Source organism: Hypanus sabinus, chromosome 11, assembly GCF_030144855.1.
Source record: "Hypanus sabinus isolate sHypSab1 chromosome 11, sHypSab1.hap1, whole genome shotgun sequence".
Lineage (NCBI taxonomy): Eukaryota > Metazoa > Chordata > Chondrichthyes > Myliobatiformes > Dasyatidae > Hypanus > Hypanus sabinus.
This window is the reverse complement of record NC_082716.1, coordinates 40,397,298-40,410,144: the sequence shown is the minus strand read 5'-3', so window position 1 is coordinate 40,410,144 and position 12,847 is coordinate 40,397,298. Positions and strand designations below refer to the sequence as shown.

The 12,847-nt window shown below is 39.4% G+C and overlaps 1 protein-coding gene across 5 annotated transcripts in view; it reads right to left on the bottom strand.

Annotated features, from left to right (window-relative positions):
* Positions 1 to 12,847, bottom strand: part of mast2 (microtubule associated serine/threonine kinase 2) — a 406,821-nt gene that overhangs the window by 90,867 nt on the left and 303,107 nt on the right. For all 5 annotated transcript variants that reach the window (XM_059984199.1, XM_059984201.1, XM_059984202.1 and 2 more), the window contains one exon: positions 8,167 to 8,321. In XM_059984199.1, coding sequence (XP_059840182.1) covers positions 8,167 to 8,321 — 155 coding nt within the window. The remainder of the gene's footprint in view (positions 1 to 8,166; positions 8,322 to 12,847) is intronic.

Genomic DNA, 12,847 nt, shown 5'->3' with positions numbered 1-12,847 from the left:
AGGTCTCACCAACGTACTGGAAAGAAGGCTGCATCGGGAGTAATGGATACAATAGAAGACCCCAACAGATTTACGAATGAAGTACTGTATTACTTCACCTGAAAGGATTGTTTGGGACCTTGAGTGGAGTTAAGGGAAGATGTGAATGGGCAGGTGTAGCACATCTACTGTTTGCAAGGGATACATGCCACCAGGGAGATTAGTGGGGACAGATGAATGGACAAGAGAATCGTGGAAAGCAGAGGGGACAGGGGGAGGTTGAGGAAGGCAAATGAAGTGAAAAATAGTGCACTGGCACGGAGGCTCATTGGGTGTTAGGTGATGACAAAAGGAACTCAACCCTGTTAAGGCTGCAAAAAGATGGGGTGATAGCAGAAGTCTGGAAAATGGAGTAGATGCAGGTGAGGGCAGCAGATGAAGAAATTAAGAAAAGGGAATTGCATTTTTGCATGTGACAAGGTGGAAGTATATTCAAGATAGTTGTGAGATTTGGTAGGTTTTTAAAATATATCAGTAGGCAGTTTCCCCATAGAAGGAAACAGAGATCAAGAAAGGAAAGAGAGTGAAGTGAATTTAAGGGCAGAAGTGAACCAAGTGAATTTAAGGGCAGAGTGGAAGTTCGAGGCAAAGTTGATGAAATTTATGAGCTGAGGTGCATGAAGCAGCACCAATACAGTCATCAATGTTGCACTAAGAGAGTTGGTGAGCACTACCAGTGAAGAGTCAGAACACGGACTCTTCCATGTAGCCAACGAAAAGGCAGGCATAACTGAGGCACAAAGTCCATAGCTATACCTTGGGTTTGAAGAAAGTGGGAGGAGCCAAAAGAGAAATTGCTGCTACCTGATCTGCTGAGTTCTTCCAGGATTTTGTATTTGTTATCCCCCATCCTCATCACATTCTACAGGGGTTGTATTGAGAGCAGCTACAGCACTGCCCAGTTTGGAAATTGCACCATCTCGGATTTCAAGACCCTGCAGCAGATAGTGAGGTCAGCTGAGAAGATCATCGGGGTCTCTCTTCCCACCATCATGGACATTTACACTACATGCTGCATCCGCAAAGGAAACAGCATTATGAAGGACCCCATGCACCCCTCATACAATCTCTTCTCCCTCCTGCCGCCTGAGAAAAGGCTCCGAAGCATTCGGCTCTCACGACCAGATTATGTAACAGTTCCTTCCCCCAAGCTATCAGACTTCTCAATACCCGAAGCCTGGACTGACACCTTGCCCTATTATCCTGTTTATTATTTATTGTAATACCGGCACTGTTTTTTGTGCACTTTCTGCAGTCCAGTGTAGGTCTATAGTCTAGTGTAGCTTTCTCTGTGTTGTTTTTTTTATTATGTAGTTCAGTCTAGTTTTCTGTACTGTGTCATGTAACACCATGGTCCTGAAAACATCGTCTCATTTTTACTATGCACTGTACCAGCAGTTGTAGTCGAAATGACAATAAAAGTTGACTTGACTTGTATTTTCATCATCTACAGAATCTTTTGTGTTTACGAATCTCCATAGCATTCTTATGGATTGAGCAATTAAGGTGAACTAATTATAAACAATCTTTTTATTCAGTCACAAACGAGAGAAAATCTGCAGATGCTGGAAATCCAAGTAACACACACAAAATGCTAGAGGAACTCAGCAGGCCAGGCAGCATCTATGGAAAAGAGCACAGTTGATGTTTTGAGCTGAAACCCTTCTGCAGGACTGGAGAAAAAAAGATGAGGAGTAGAGTTAGAGGTTGGGAGGGGGGGAGGGTTGATGTAAAGATCAGAAGAGGTAATCTAATAGGAGAGGACAGAAGGGCATGAAAGAAAGAGAAAAGGGAGAGGAGCACCAGAGGGAGGCAATGGGCAGGCAAGGAGATAATGTGAGATAGGGAAAAGGGGATGGGGAATAGCTGGGGGGTGGGGGGAGAGGGAGAGTCATTACTAAAAGTTTGAGAAATCGATGTTCATGCCATCAGGTTGGAGGCCACCCAGTCGGAATATAAGGTGTTGCTCCTCCATCCCAAGTGTAGCCTCATCACCACAGTAGAGGAGACCATTGATGGACATGTCAGAATGGGAACAGAAAGTGGAATTAAAATGGATGACCACTGGGAGATCTTACTTTTTCTGGCATATGGAGCTTAGGTGCTCGGCAAAGCAGTCTGCCAATCTATGTCAGGTCTCACCGATATACAGGAGGCCAAACCGGGAGCACCAGATACAATAGATGACCCCCAACTCTCAGATGAAGTGTCACCTCTCCTGGAAGGACTGATGGGGGCCCTGAATGGTGGTGAGGGAGGAGGCCTGACATCCCCTTTTCCCTCTCTCACCTCACCTCCTTGCCTGCCCATTGCCTCCCTCTGGTGCTCCTCGCCCTTCTTCTTTCTTCCATGGCCTTCTGCCCTCTCTTATTAGATTCCCCCTTCTCCAGTCCTGTATCTCTTTCACCAACTTCCCAACTTTTTACTTCACCTCTCCCCACCCCAGTTTCACTCAGTAACCTGTATTTCTTACTCCACTACCCCTCACCCTCTAACTCTGACTTGTCTTTTCCTCTCCAGTCCTACTGAAGAGTCTCAGCACAAAATGCCAACTGTACTCTTTTCCATAGATGCTGCCTGGCCTGCTGAGCTCCTCCAACATTTTGTGTACATAACTTTTTTATTCAGTCCATTTGCCCAGCTGATTTACATCATTCACAGAGTGTAGTCACAACTGAAATTCACAGATGTTGACAAATGCTCCCTACAAACTTTCCATTTTAAAGAACATCTTAATTTAAAAAAGCCAATTTATTTTAGTTTAGACTAGAGAGCAACAAGAGTTAATCATACAGTTGATGTTTTATATCAGTTCATAAAAAACATACAAAGGACTCACCAGAAAAAACGGCAGTGTACATCATTTGGATAGAATGTGCAGATGACTGGCTGCATAGTGGGGAAATGCTGGTTACCTGCAGTATGTGGCCAGCATATTCTTGGCCACATACTGCTGGTAGCCAGCACTTCCCCACCTGTGCATATCTGTGTTTTCAATACAGAGGTCAGGGACATACTGGAGGCCAGATGTTATTGCATTCTGTCTCCCACTGCACCGCTAAATTCAGCGCTGTAGGGGCAGAGCTCAGTCATGCTGACTATCCAGCCCCTCAACTTTATGTCACGCATGCATTAAAACCCCATTCAATTGCAGTTTTCTTTTTTGTAAATCTTACTCATTCCAAGGTTTAGTACTTTCAAAGTGTTTTTAAATTTTAAAAATCTATTTTGCTTGTTATTCCATGTCCCTCACCATGTGAAAGAACAATTGTCTACTTTTAGGCGTCAGTGCAGTTCAGAAGCGGGTCCATCCCATCATTCTTTTGGGATGGCTTTGATATCCAACATCAAAATTGAGGAGAGGTTTGCGTGCTTGTAGAAATGGTGCAGAGTTGATCATAAAGATTTCAATTTCATGATTCAGCCAACATTTTGTTCTTTGTTGAGGAGCAGAATTATAATTGTGAAAATAATTAGTTCACTGCACAAAATATTAAAATTTTGATTAATGGTGATGTATAATTTTAAAAGGCATAGGTTCTGCATGATAGAGGACAACAGAATGAATTAGTCGATGCTTTCAATGACAAAAACATTTTAATACAATGTATTAAATAGAGCCACATTTAAAGATGTGATTTTTTTTCTTCACATCAATAATGCATTCCTATTTGAGGTGAAGTAAATTAGATGGCAATTTCCAGAATCAGAACATCTGAAATTAAACAAGAAATTGCAAGTTGCTTCTTCAGGTTGCCCTGTTTCTCCATAAACATTTCTGAACCTGTAAATTGAGATACCTAGCATTAAAGCTACAACAGCTTTCAAGCTCAGTACTTCTTTCTAAACACACCAAGGATAGGGCTCACCCACAGCAAAAGAGCTTTTAACTATTTGATGATTATCAAACAATTTCTTTGACATTCATTCATTCAGATTAATTATGGTTAGATATTTAAAAGTTGTGAAAAACTAAAAATATTTTGTCTGTTCTTTTTTAATCTAATTTTCTACTGTGATTCTTATTTGACTTTCAATAGATGTTTTTACTTTGAACTAAGTATTCAAACTTTGACTACCCGGTTGAGCTTGCGGGCCTCAGAAAGGACTTTTGAATCTAATTTGTCAAAGACATGGTCATACAGGCATGCAACACTAAAATGACACCCACTAATGTAACTTACTGCGATACAACAACTAAAATTCAGAAAACAAAAAATTGCAAATACTTAAAGTCTTAAATTAAAACAGAAAACATGCATTAATTTATCTTGTCTGTGGAGATGGAAACAGTCTCAGATCAATGATCTTTCTTCTCACTTTAGTACTACTTTAACCTGTGAAGAATCTCCAGCAAACCCTAAGTGCTGCTCATATGCTGTTGCCTGCTAAATGATGGCCACCGGACTATTCATTGCAGGATATGGTCAGACCTCCAAACAGTGTTCAGCCATGTGAAATAAAGTCTTGACTTGAACACAAGCTGTGATTTCATGATTTACTGATAGATATATAAGGAATCTGTCAGATGCCCACTGATGGGACTATTCATGGTGTCCAGGGACAGGATTCTGTCTTGCTGGGATTCCCTCCTAATTCACTAGTTAAATCCCCTCTAAGTTCCTATTCCAACCAAAATCCAGGATCTAAATTCCACTGACTTCAATGGAGAAACCAGGCTTGCAGATTCAGAGGTAGATGGGAAGGCAAGTTTTCTTAGCAACACACACAAACTGCTGGAGGCATTTCTTCTTAGTTTTTAAACAATTGTTCTGTTTATAATGAAGTAGAATAATTATTTTAAATTATATCAACCTTAGTTTTTTATGTTTATGATCATGAAATCTATGACAGTGTTCACTAAAATCCTTTCAGGAACATTGCATGGTGGGGCTGGGCTACCTCCGCATCAAATGAGAACAAGCCACCATTTGGGCACATAGCTCAACTTGAGGGAAGGAAAGACCACTGAATTTAAACCCATGTTAAAGAAAATGTAGGTCTATGAGGATTATGGGCAGATTTACAAGATCTAGCCAACTGCTGGTATTTTTCAACTACATCTATGAATGTGACAATGACAGGTTTACTTATTTTGCTGGAAGCCATAAACTGGGAGACATAACATTGGAGAGCAGAAAACATACATTAACCCCTACATATGTACAATGGATTCTGGCTAATTGAGTAGACGCTTATTGGGAACAACTCCTAAAGAAAAAAAATTAGAGAAAATAGCTGGAATTCCCTTCATGCATTTGGGACAGAAGACTGGCAACCAGTTTCTAATCAGCGTCAGTCAAACACACTTGTATGATCATTAGACACTACACTGTGCTTAGAGCGAACAGTTTTTAAAATAGTATCATTTGCATGTGTGTTCAAAAAACAGTAATTTTTGTCACTGATAGTTGGAGAAAAATAAGCAGTAAGACAATTCCTAACTGTTTAGCTCACTGTGATTTCAAGTATTCAGGATGGGGATGCCACAAACAGCCAGGAATGAAAACGAAATGATTTCACTACTTCAACAAGTTTAGGAACTAAGAAAAATCTGGAGGCATCAACAATCATCCTGAATGTTAAAATGAAGATTTGGAGGAATTAATCATTGATAAACATTGTTTGAAGGCAGACCTTTATCTGGACTAGGTGTCTGTGCTGATTTTGTTCATTTATAGTCAGTCAGAAGAATATGACAGTACACTACACTGGATGAATTCCAAGGATCTAATACACAGTTTTATAGCATTATAGTAGACTTTTTATACCTTTTTAAACGTCCATGAAACTTCAGCTAATTTGGGCAGCCATTTAATTGGCCACAATGTGCTGATCCCAATAGAATCATCTATATATGGTAACCAGCAACACTGTATATTTAAATATATATATTCCGTTGCTCAGATTCCATTGAAATAGCTGCTGAAATTCCATTCCAAAATTCCAACCAAAACTAAATGATTTAACTCCAGTATGAGGGCAGCCTGAGAGCTTTTAACTTCTTCCTCAGAGGCCTAAGCAGTTCCCCTCCACCAACACATTCTATCACCTGGTTGAACTTCTCCTCCCATTAAGTTTCTTCTAACTTCACTTATCTTTCTCCAGATCAAAGGTATATTTATGAACATTAGACCTGACTTTTTTGTAGGATATGTGAAAAAGCCCCCTAGCATTTTACCCTCAAAACATTGTTGGCTGTGTTGAGCTGTATCCTGAACTCATGCTCAGCATGAAAATTTTAACACTTTCAAAGCCAATTTCATAGCAGTGAGCCTAAACATGTCACCCTCCTACACCAATCTGACCTCTGTTTGTGGACTCCAGCCCTGTCACAACAAGCCCAATGCAAGCATGAGAAACAATATCTAATTTTTGTCAGGTCTTATTGTAGCTTGCAGGATTCAATACCAAATTTGTCAAATTTAGAATACTCCTCCTTTCTCTCTGTATCAGGACTGGCTGGTTCTACCTGCACCACCTCACCCTACCTATTCCCTGTCCCCAACTTGTCTGTTTATCTTCCCCTTTTATAATCTGAACTACTGGACATGGCCCTGGAGAGATTATACAACATTCCCCAGACTTTATAACATCAGAGAAACATCACACAAAGGAGTTTAAATGCTTCTTAACAACCAAATTACTTCATCCAATCTCAGAAACTCCCTTGAAATTAAGAGTACGTCAACTATTTCTCATTCCCTGATGCTGGCTGACTTGCTGAATTTTTCCAGTATTCTGTTTTCACTATTCATGATTTACTGATGGGAGAAATGAGGGAATAAGATGCTAAAATATTTTCAACACTGGAACTTGAGAATACCAAAAACATTGAAAAGCTCTGTTTATGAAACTATTTTCAAGTTTTACACAGAACTCATGTACAAGGATTATCTTTTTTAATTTGCATATACATTTCTGGAGTAAAGGATTACCATTTCTAAGCAAGGCATATGGACGAAGACTGAAAGAGTGATTGTGCTGGATCTAGTCTGTTACCTACAGTCCATTTGATTACGTGGATTTAATATGGAGGCACAATGTTATTCTGACCCCATTTCGGAATTTCTGTCTGCTTTAACAGAAGGCAAGGCTGCATCTTCTGCCAAAGTTGTAAGGCACACTAATAGACTTTAAATACCTCTAGCATCCAGAGACATGCAAAAACAATTAGCATTGATTAAAGCCATTTTTATTAATTTGAACATTTTGAAGAATTAGGAAAAAATATGAAAAATATTGAAATAATTAAACATTGAACTAAAGTAACTTTTGTTCAAATATTAAAACTTATTTTGCCATTTTTTTCCTAATCCACAACCCTCAAATCTCTAAAGAGATCAACAATATTCAGAGCATGTGCCCGGTTCTCCAGCAAAATGATAAAGTGTCATAACAAGCCCAGATTCCAGTGGGCTTGAACTGCCATATTTGACAAGACTTATAGAAACTTTAAATGGTTGAACTCTAGCCAGCAAGATTTGGTTGTCTAGATACAAAATAAATAAGAAGCCATGTTACAAACAAGAGAAAATCTGCAGATGCTGAAAAACAATGCAACACAGACAAGAGTACAGTTGACCTTTTGGATTGAGATCCTTCAGCAGGCCCATAAGGTTGACTACTCTTTTCCATCTATGCTGCCCTGCCTGCTGAGTTCCTCTAGCATTTTGTATGAAGCCATGCTGCAAGGTTGTGACCACAATAATATATCAGATTTAACTTAATACGCAAATGGTAGAAAATATAGTTCAAGTGGAAATTTTAAGGACCTAAGCTATGGTTCAGAAATCACTAACATTTGAACCAACAAGGCCAGATGCCATTAAAATTTTCTGATATGCACTTTGGAATTTCCCATTTACAAATATTTAGATAAAACAATTTCTTTCCTCCCTATCCAGCTATGCAATTCATCTTAATATATAAACAGCTGAAGATTTATAAAGTAAACCTTGTTTTCACAGAAAACTATGTCCAATAATCATTAAATGATTCAAACACAGCAGTACTTTACAACCACAGTAATTCAAACAATTCCATTATCTCCTCACTGAAATTTCAACTTCAGTAGTATTACACTTAACTGACATGCTTGCCAAGATTTATTTTTATGCCACTAACCTGAGGCTACGTGATCGAGGACGCATGGTTGGAGACTGTCGTCCATCATCATCTGTGATGCTCTCAGTGCTGAAGTGCTTGCTGAGGAAATGCAGTTCATCGGCCGTTGGCTGATATGGCAGCTGGTGAAGTTTCTCCTGTGACGAGCAGGATGACTGTGTGCAGTAAACAAAACTGTCTCTAAGTGCTATTCCTCATCAGCACACTCCATTCTTCTAAATTACTGGAGTATATTAGTGAAAGAAGATATAGGTATTCAAGTGACAATGAAACAAATAAGTAAATTTCTCCCACAGAACATCACATTTGAAACTCATGCTGAAATCTAAAGCATTACAATAGCTTTCGAAAAGCAAAGCAGAACTATTTTTAAGAGTAAAGTACAGTTTTAAGCTGATATACAAAGTTCACAGTTGAAAACAGATTTATTTATTACCAAGTATGTATATGTTCTCAAATACTAGTGTAAGATTCATTTTCTTACATGCATTTACAGGAAGAACACAATTGAATTTACAAAAAAAAAGTCAAAAAGTGGCAAACAACCAATGTGCAAAATAGATCAAACTGTGCAAATAATACCGAGAACAGGAGTTGTAAAAGAGTCCTTAAAAGTTAGTCCGTAGGTCATAGGATTAGTTCAGAGTTGCAGTGATTGAAGCTATCCACATCATTATAGGGGTCTGCTGGTTGTAGGGTAATAACAAATCCGGTGGTGTGGGACCTAATGCTTCTGTACGCCTCTCCAACGTTAGCGGTGAGAAGATGGCATGGCTGAATGAAGGGGGTCTTTGATGATAGATGCTCTTTGCCTATGGCAGGGCTCCATGAAGATGTACTCAATAATGCAGAGGGCTTTGCCTGGGTAAACCCCCCGACTTTCCGTAGCTATTTCTGGACATTGGTGCTTCTGCAAAAGGTTATGATGCAGCCAGTTTGGATACTCTTCACTGTGAATCTATAGAAGTTTGTCAGTTTTATATGAGATGCTCAATCTACGCAAACTTCTAAGCAAGTGGTGGTGCTGGTGGTCATCGTTATCATTTCTGTTAAATTATTTCAGCACAACTGTTTGAGCTATAGTTGTGAATGAAGTACCCCAAATGCAATCCATTCCTTGGACAAGAAGCTTAACAAAGAATATCAAAACAAAATAAGTACAATACAGGGCTTAACTAGGCTGCAAGTGAGAATACATACTGAGGAATAAAATAAATATAATTTATTACTGTGGTGAACTACATACAGCTGTCTGGACATGCCCCCCCCCCCCCAGCTGACTGTTCCTGTGGCTCCTCCCACAGACCCCTGTATAAAGGCGATTGGAGGCACTGCTCCTCCCTCAGTCTCCAGGATGTTGTGTGATGGTCTCTTGCTGCTGACTGCTCTCTTCCAGCTAATAAAAGCCTATCTCGCCTTACGTCTCCGAGAGTTATTGATGTTGCATCAATTACGTATGTTCTTCAGCAGTAAATATAATACTAAAAATGGTTAGAAAGACGTTAGGGTAGATGATCAACTGCTGCACAGTTTACAGCTGCCTACACCAAGACCACTTCTTTATCTCAGCAAGGTCTTGGCACAGAGTCCTTTGAGAATCAGCCTCTGCAGAGTTTCAGCATGCTTGACTGCACTGTGAAGGCTGGCTCAGCACAGACTGCCTGCTGCTCTCACAGACTAGCTTCTAGAGCCAGTGAGGCACACTAGCATTCAAATTATTAGTGCATCTGACTGTCAATGCCTTTGGTATTTGCAGTCAGTTAATCATTGGACTTAAGTTTAATAAAAAGGTACATTAAGAAACATACTTGCACCCCAAAAATATCAATGAAAAACATTGAAGTCAAATAAATAAACCATAAAAGAAATTGGCCAGCAGGCAGCTTTGCCTATTATTTTGAAAGAACTCAGGGCTTCTACCAGTTTAATTCTAGGTAGGAACAGCAGGCAGGCTTCCTGCAATGGATGCAGCAGTTAGGTGGGGGTTGATGCCATTTGCTTAGTCCTATGCCAGTGCTGGAAATGTACACATCTGCTGGGGTAATCAGTATATGTAGTGGCATCAAGTTAGAAGTTACACCCCATTAAAACTAGTTTCTCAATTTTAAGTAAAAGCATAAAGTCAATTGCATTGGTATTATCATATCTGGAAGGCATGCAAAACAGAAACATAACCAGAATTAGATTTCATTGCCCTTGAACCTTGCCTACTTTGCATTAAGAGTTTGAATAGAGATTTCAGACCTTTAGGTTAATAAACAATCATTCAGTTCCTTCACTTTGAAATCTCTCAATGTCAGTCTTGCTTAAACCAAAGAAGTGAACCACCACAGCTTCTGAAATGGAGAATTCTATCCTCTCTGAAAGAAATGTTTCCTCACCCAGACCTTTTCGTTGTCATATTACACCACTTGCTTTTGGGCATTGAACAGCAGGAAACAGCCTCTTGGCAAATCACTCAGAATCTTTCACATCTCCATGATAAAATGTGTCGATACTCAAAATTTCAATAACTTTAGGCCAATCTCTCATTCTCTGACAGATCTCCCCTTCCAGAAACCAACTTAAGTTGTCTGGAAATTCTAACGTAACCTAATGAGTACACTAAAAGTGTTTGATAGATGATTTTCATTGTTCACACTCTGTTGAAAAAAGTTACTGAGGAGATCTCAATGGCGCTGCACATTTTCAGGGCGACTGATTTTGAAGACTAGGATTGTGAATTCAGTACAGATGAGGAAGGAAACAAAATGAATAGCACTGATCACGGAAATTGGGATTGCATACTCAATGATTAAAGGGATCACTCTGGGTAGAATTATGTCACAATTGAGAAACTGTCATGCTGCTAGGATACACTGAAGATCTGATCAAATGTAAAAGGTAGAGGGCCAAATTTACAGGCAAATCATAGCAAGATGTAAAAAATACTAACAATAGAGTGTAACGATACAAACAATTGAGTGAACAACTACTAACAATACAGCAACACTTAGATAATCTGGCATACTTAGGACTTCGGTAATGCTGGACTGGCAGATTTTCCAAACTATTGAATGCTATTGATGCCCAGCAGCATTTTTAAATTATCTTCTTTAAATGTTACAAATGATTGATAAACTTAACAGTGAACCTAATGAGAGTAAAGACAGAATGGAAAGTAGGGGCCCCAATGGATTAACAGGGAGCAAGAAACCAGTGCCCTAGTGGAATGAATCAAAGCATGGCAACTGAAGCATTGACAGGGTGTAAGAACCAGGGTCCTAATGAGTTGATAGAGAGCACAATAAACATCACCTGGTGAACCTGATATAGAATATTCCAGATTTCTAATAGTAGAGCATTGGAATTTTACTATATATCATGAAAATTGTAGAGCACAAGGGTAAAGAAAGGGATAAGTTCCCAAAAGATGAATGCAAGAACATCCAAGGACTCACTTTCAAGAAATCTACAATTCATGTTCTCGATATTTATTATTTAGTTATTATTATGTTGTTTATTTCTTTTTGCACAATTTGTTGTCTTTTGCACATTGGTTGCCTGTCCATTCTCATCTGTGTGTAGTTTTTTGTGATTTCTATTGTTTTCTTATATTTACTGTGAATGTCTGTAAGAAAATGAATCATAGGGTTGTATATGGTGACACATATGTACTTTGATAATAAATTTACCTGAATTTTCTTGAACGGTATGGCTCAAGTCCAACAAAGGATCTAATTAAGGAGGTGGAGTGCTAAGGAGAATGATGAGCACGATGCAAGGGACAAAGCACTCAAGTGAAGAGATGAAACAGAACATGAACTGCACTTCTCAGATTAGAAAACAATTCCACAAATTTCTTTAAAACTTTTTTGCTTTTAGAGATTGTATAAATAATGGAAATAAAGGAATTTTTAGGTCCAGTACTAACAGCAAGGTATTGTGACCAATTGGTTAGCAAAGACAAGACAGACAACATATTTTCCTATGTTATGCCCTTTACTAATTAGAAACAGAATCAGGTTAAGTATCACTGACATATATTGTGAAAGAGGGCAGAGCTTAGTTATAATGGCGCTAAATGGCGACTCCTTTGCTTGCAACTTGGGAAACAGCTCTATTTCCATCTTTAATATCTTTAGTTTTCCCTTTTGGGGTTATTTTGAAGACACTGACTTGGAGTTACATGCTGACTTCAGTTCTTTGGGGGAATGCAACCCGCTCTCAGGGTTTCATAACTGGCCATTATCTAACATGCCAAGGATGCAGCCTAAGAGCTTAGCTTGCCTTCGCAGGCCTGGGATCTCGTGGCTCTGGAGGCGGGTGGATCAAAGGTTGGTGGCCTGGCAAGAAATTGGTGTGTCGCGGGAGTTGGAAGATCTCTGGTTGTGCCCAGAGACCTGAGATCTTTGAGCACAGAGCTCAGAAAAAGCGAAGCAACATACGTTTAACATTGTAAACCAGCGAGTTGTTTGCTAGGTTTTCCTTCTTGCTGTGAAGCAGAGACATCTCTTTTTCCCTTATAAGGAAGGGAGAGAGCCCGTGGTATGTCAAATACCAGGTGAATGGGTAGTCTTTGGAGTACTGCATGCAAGTCTGTGTCTTTGCTGTTGCTTCGCTCACGCTTGAGTGTTCAGTGCTGATACTTTTTGTTTTGCTGGTGGAGGGAGGAGGGATCATTGCTTGCTGCTGCTTACGT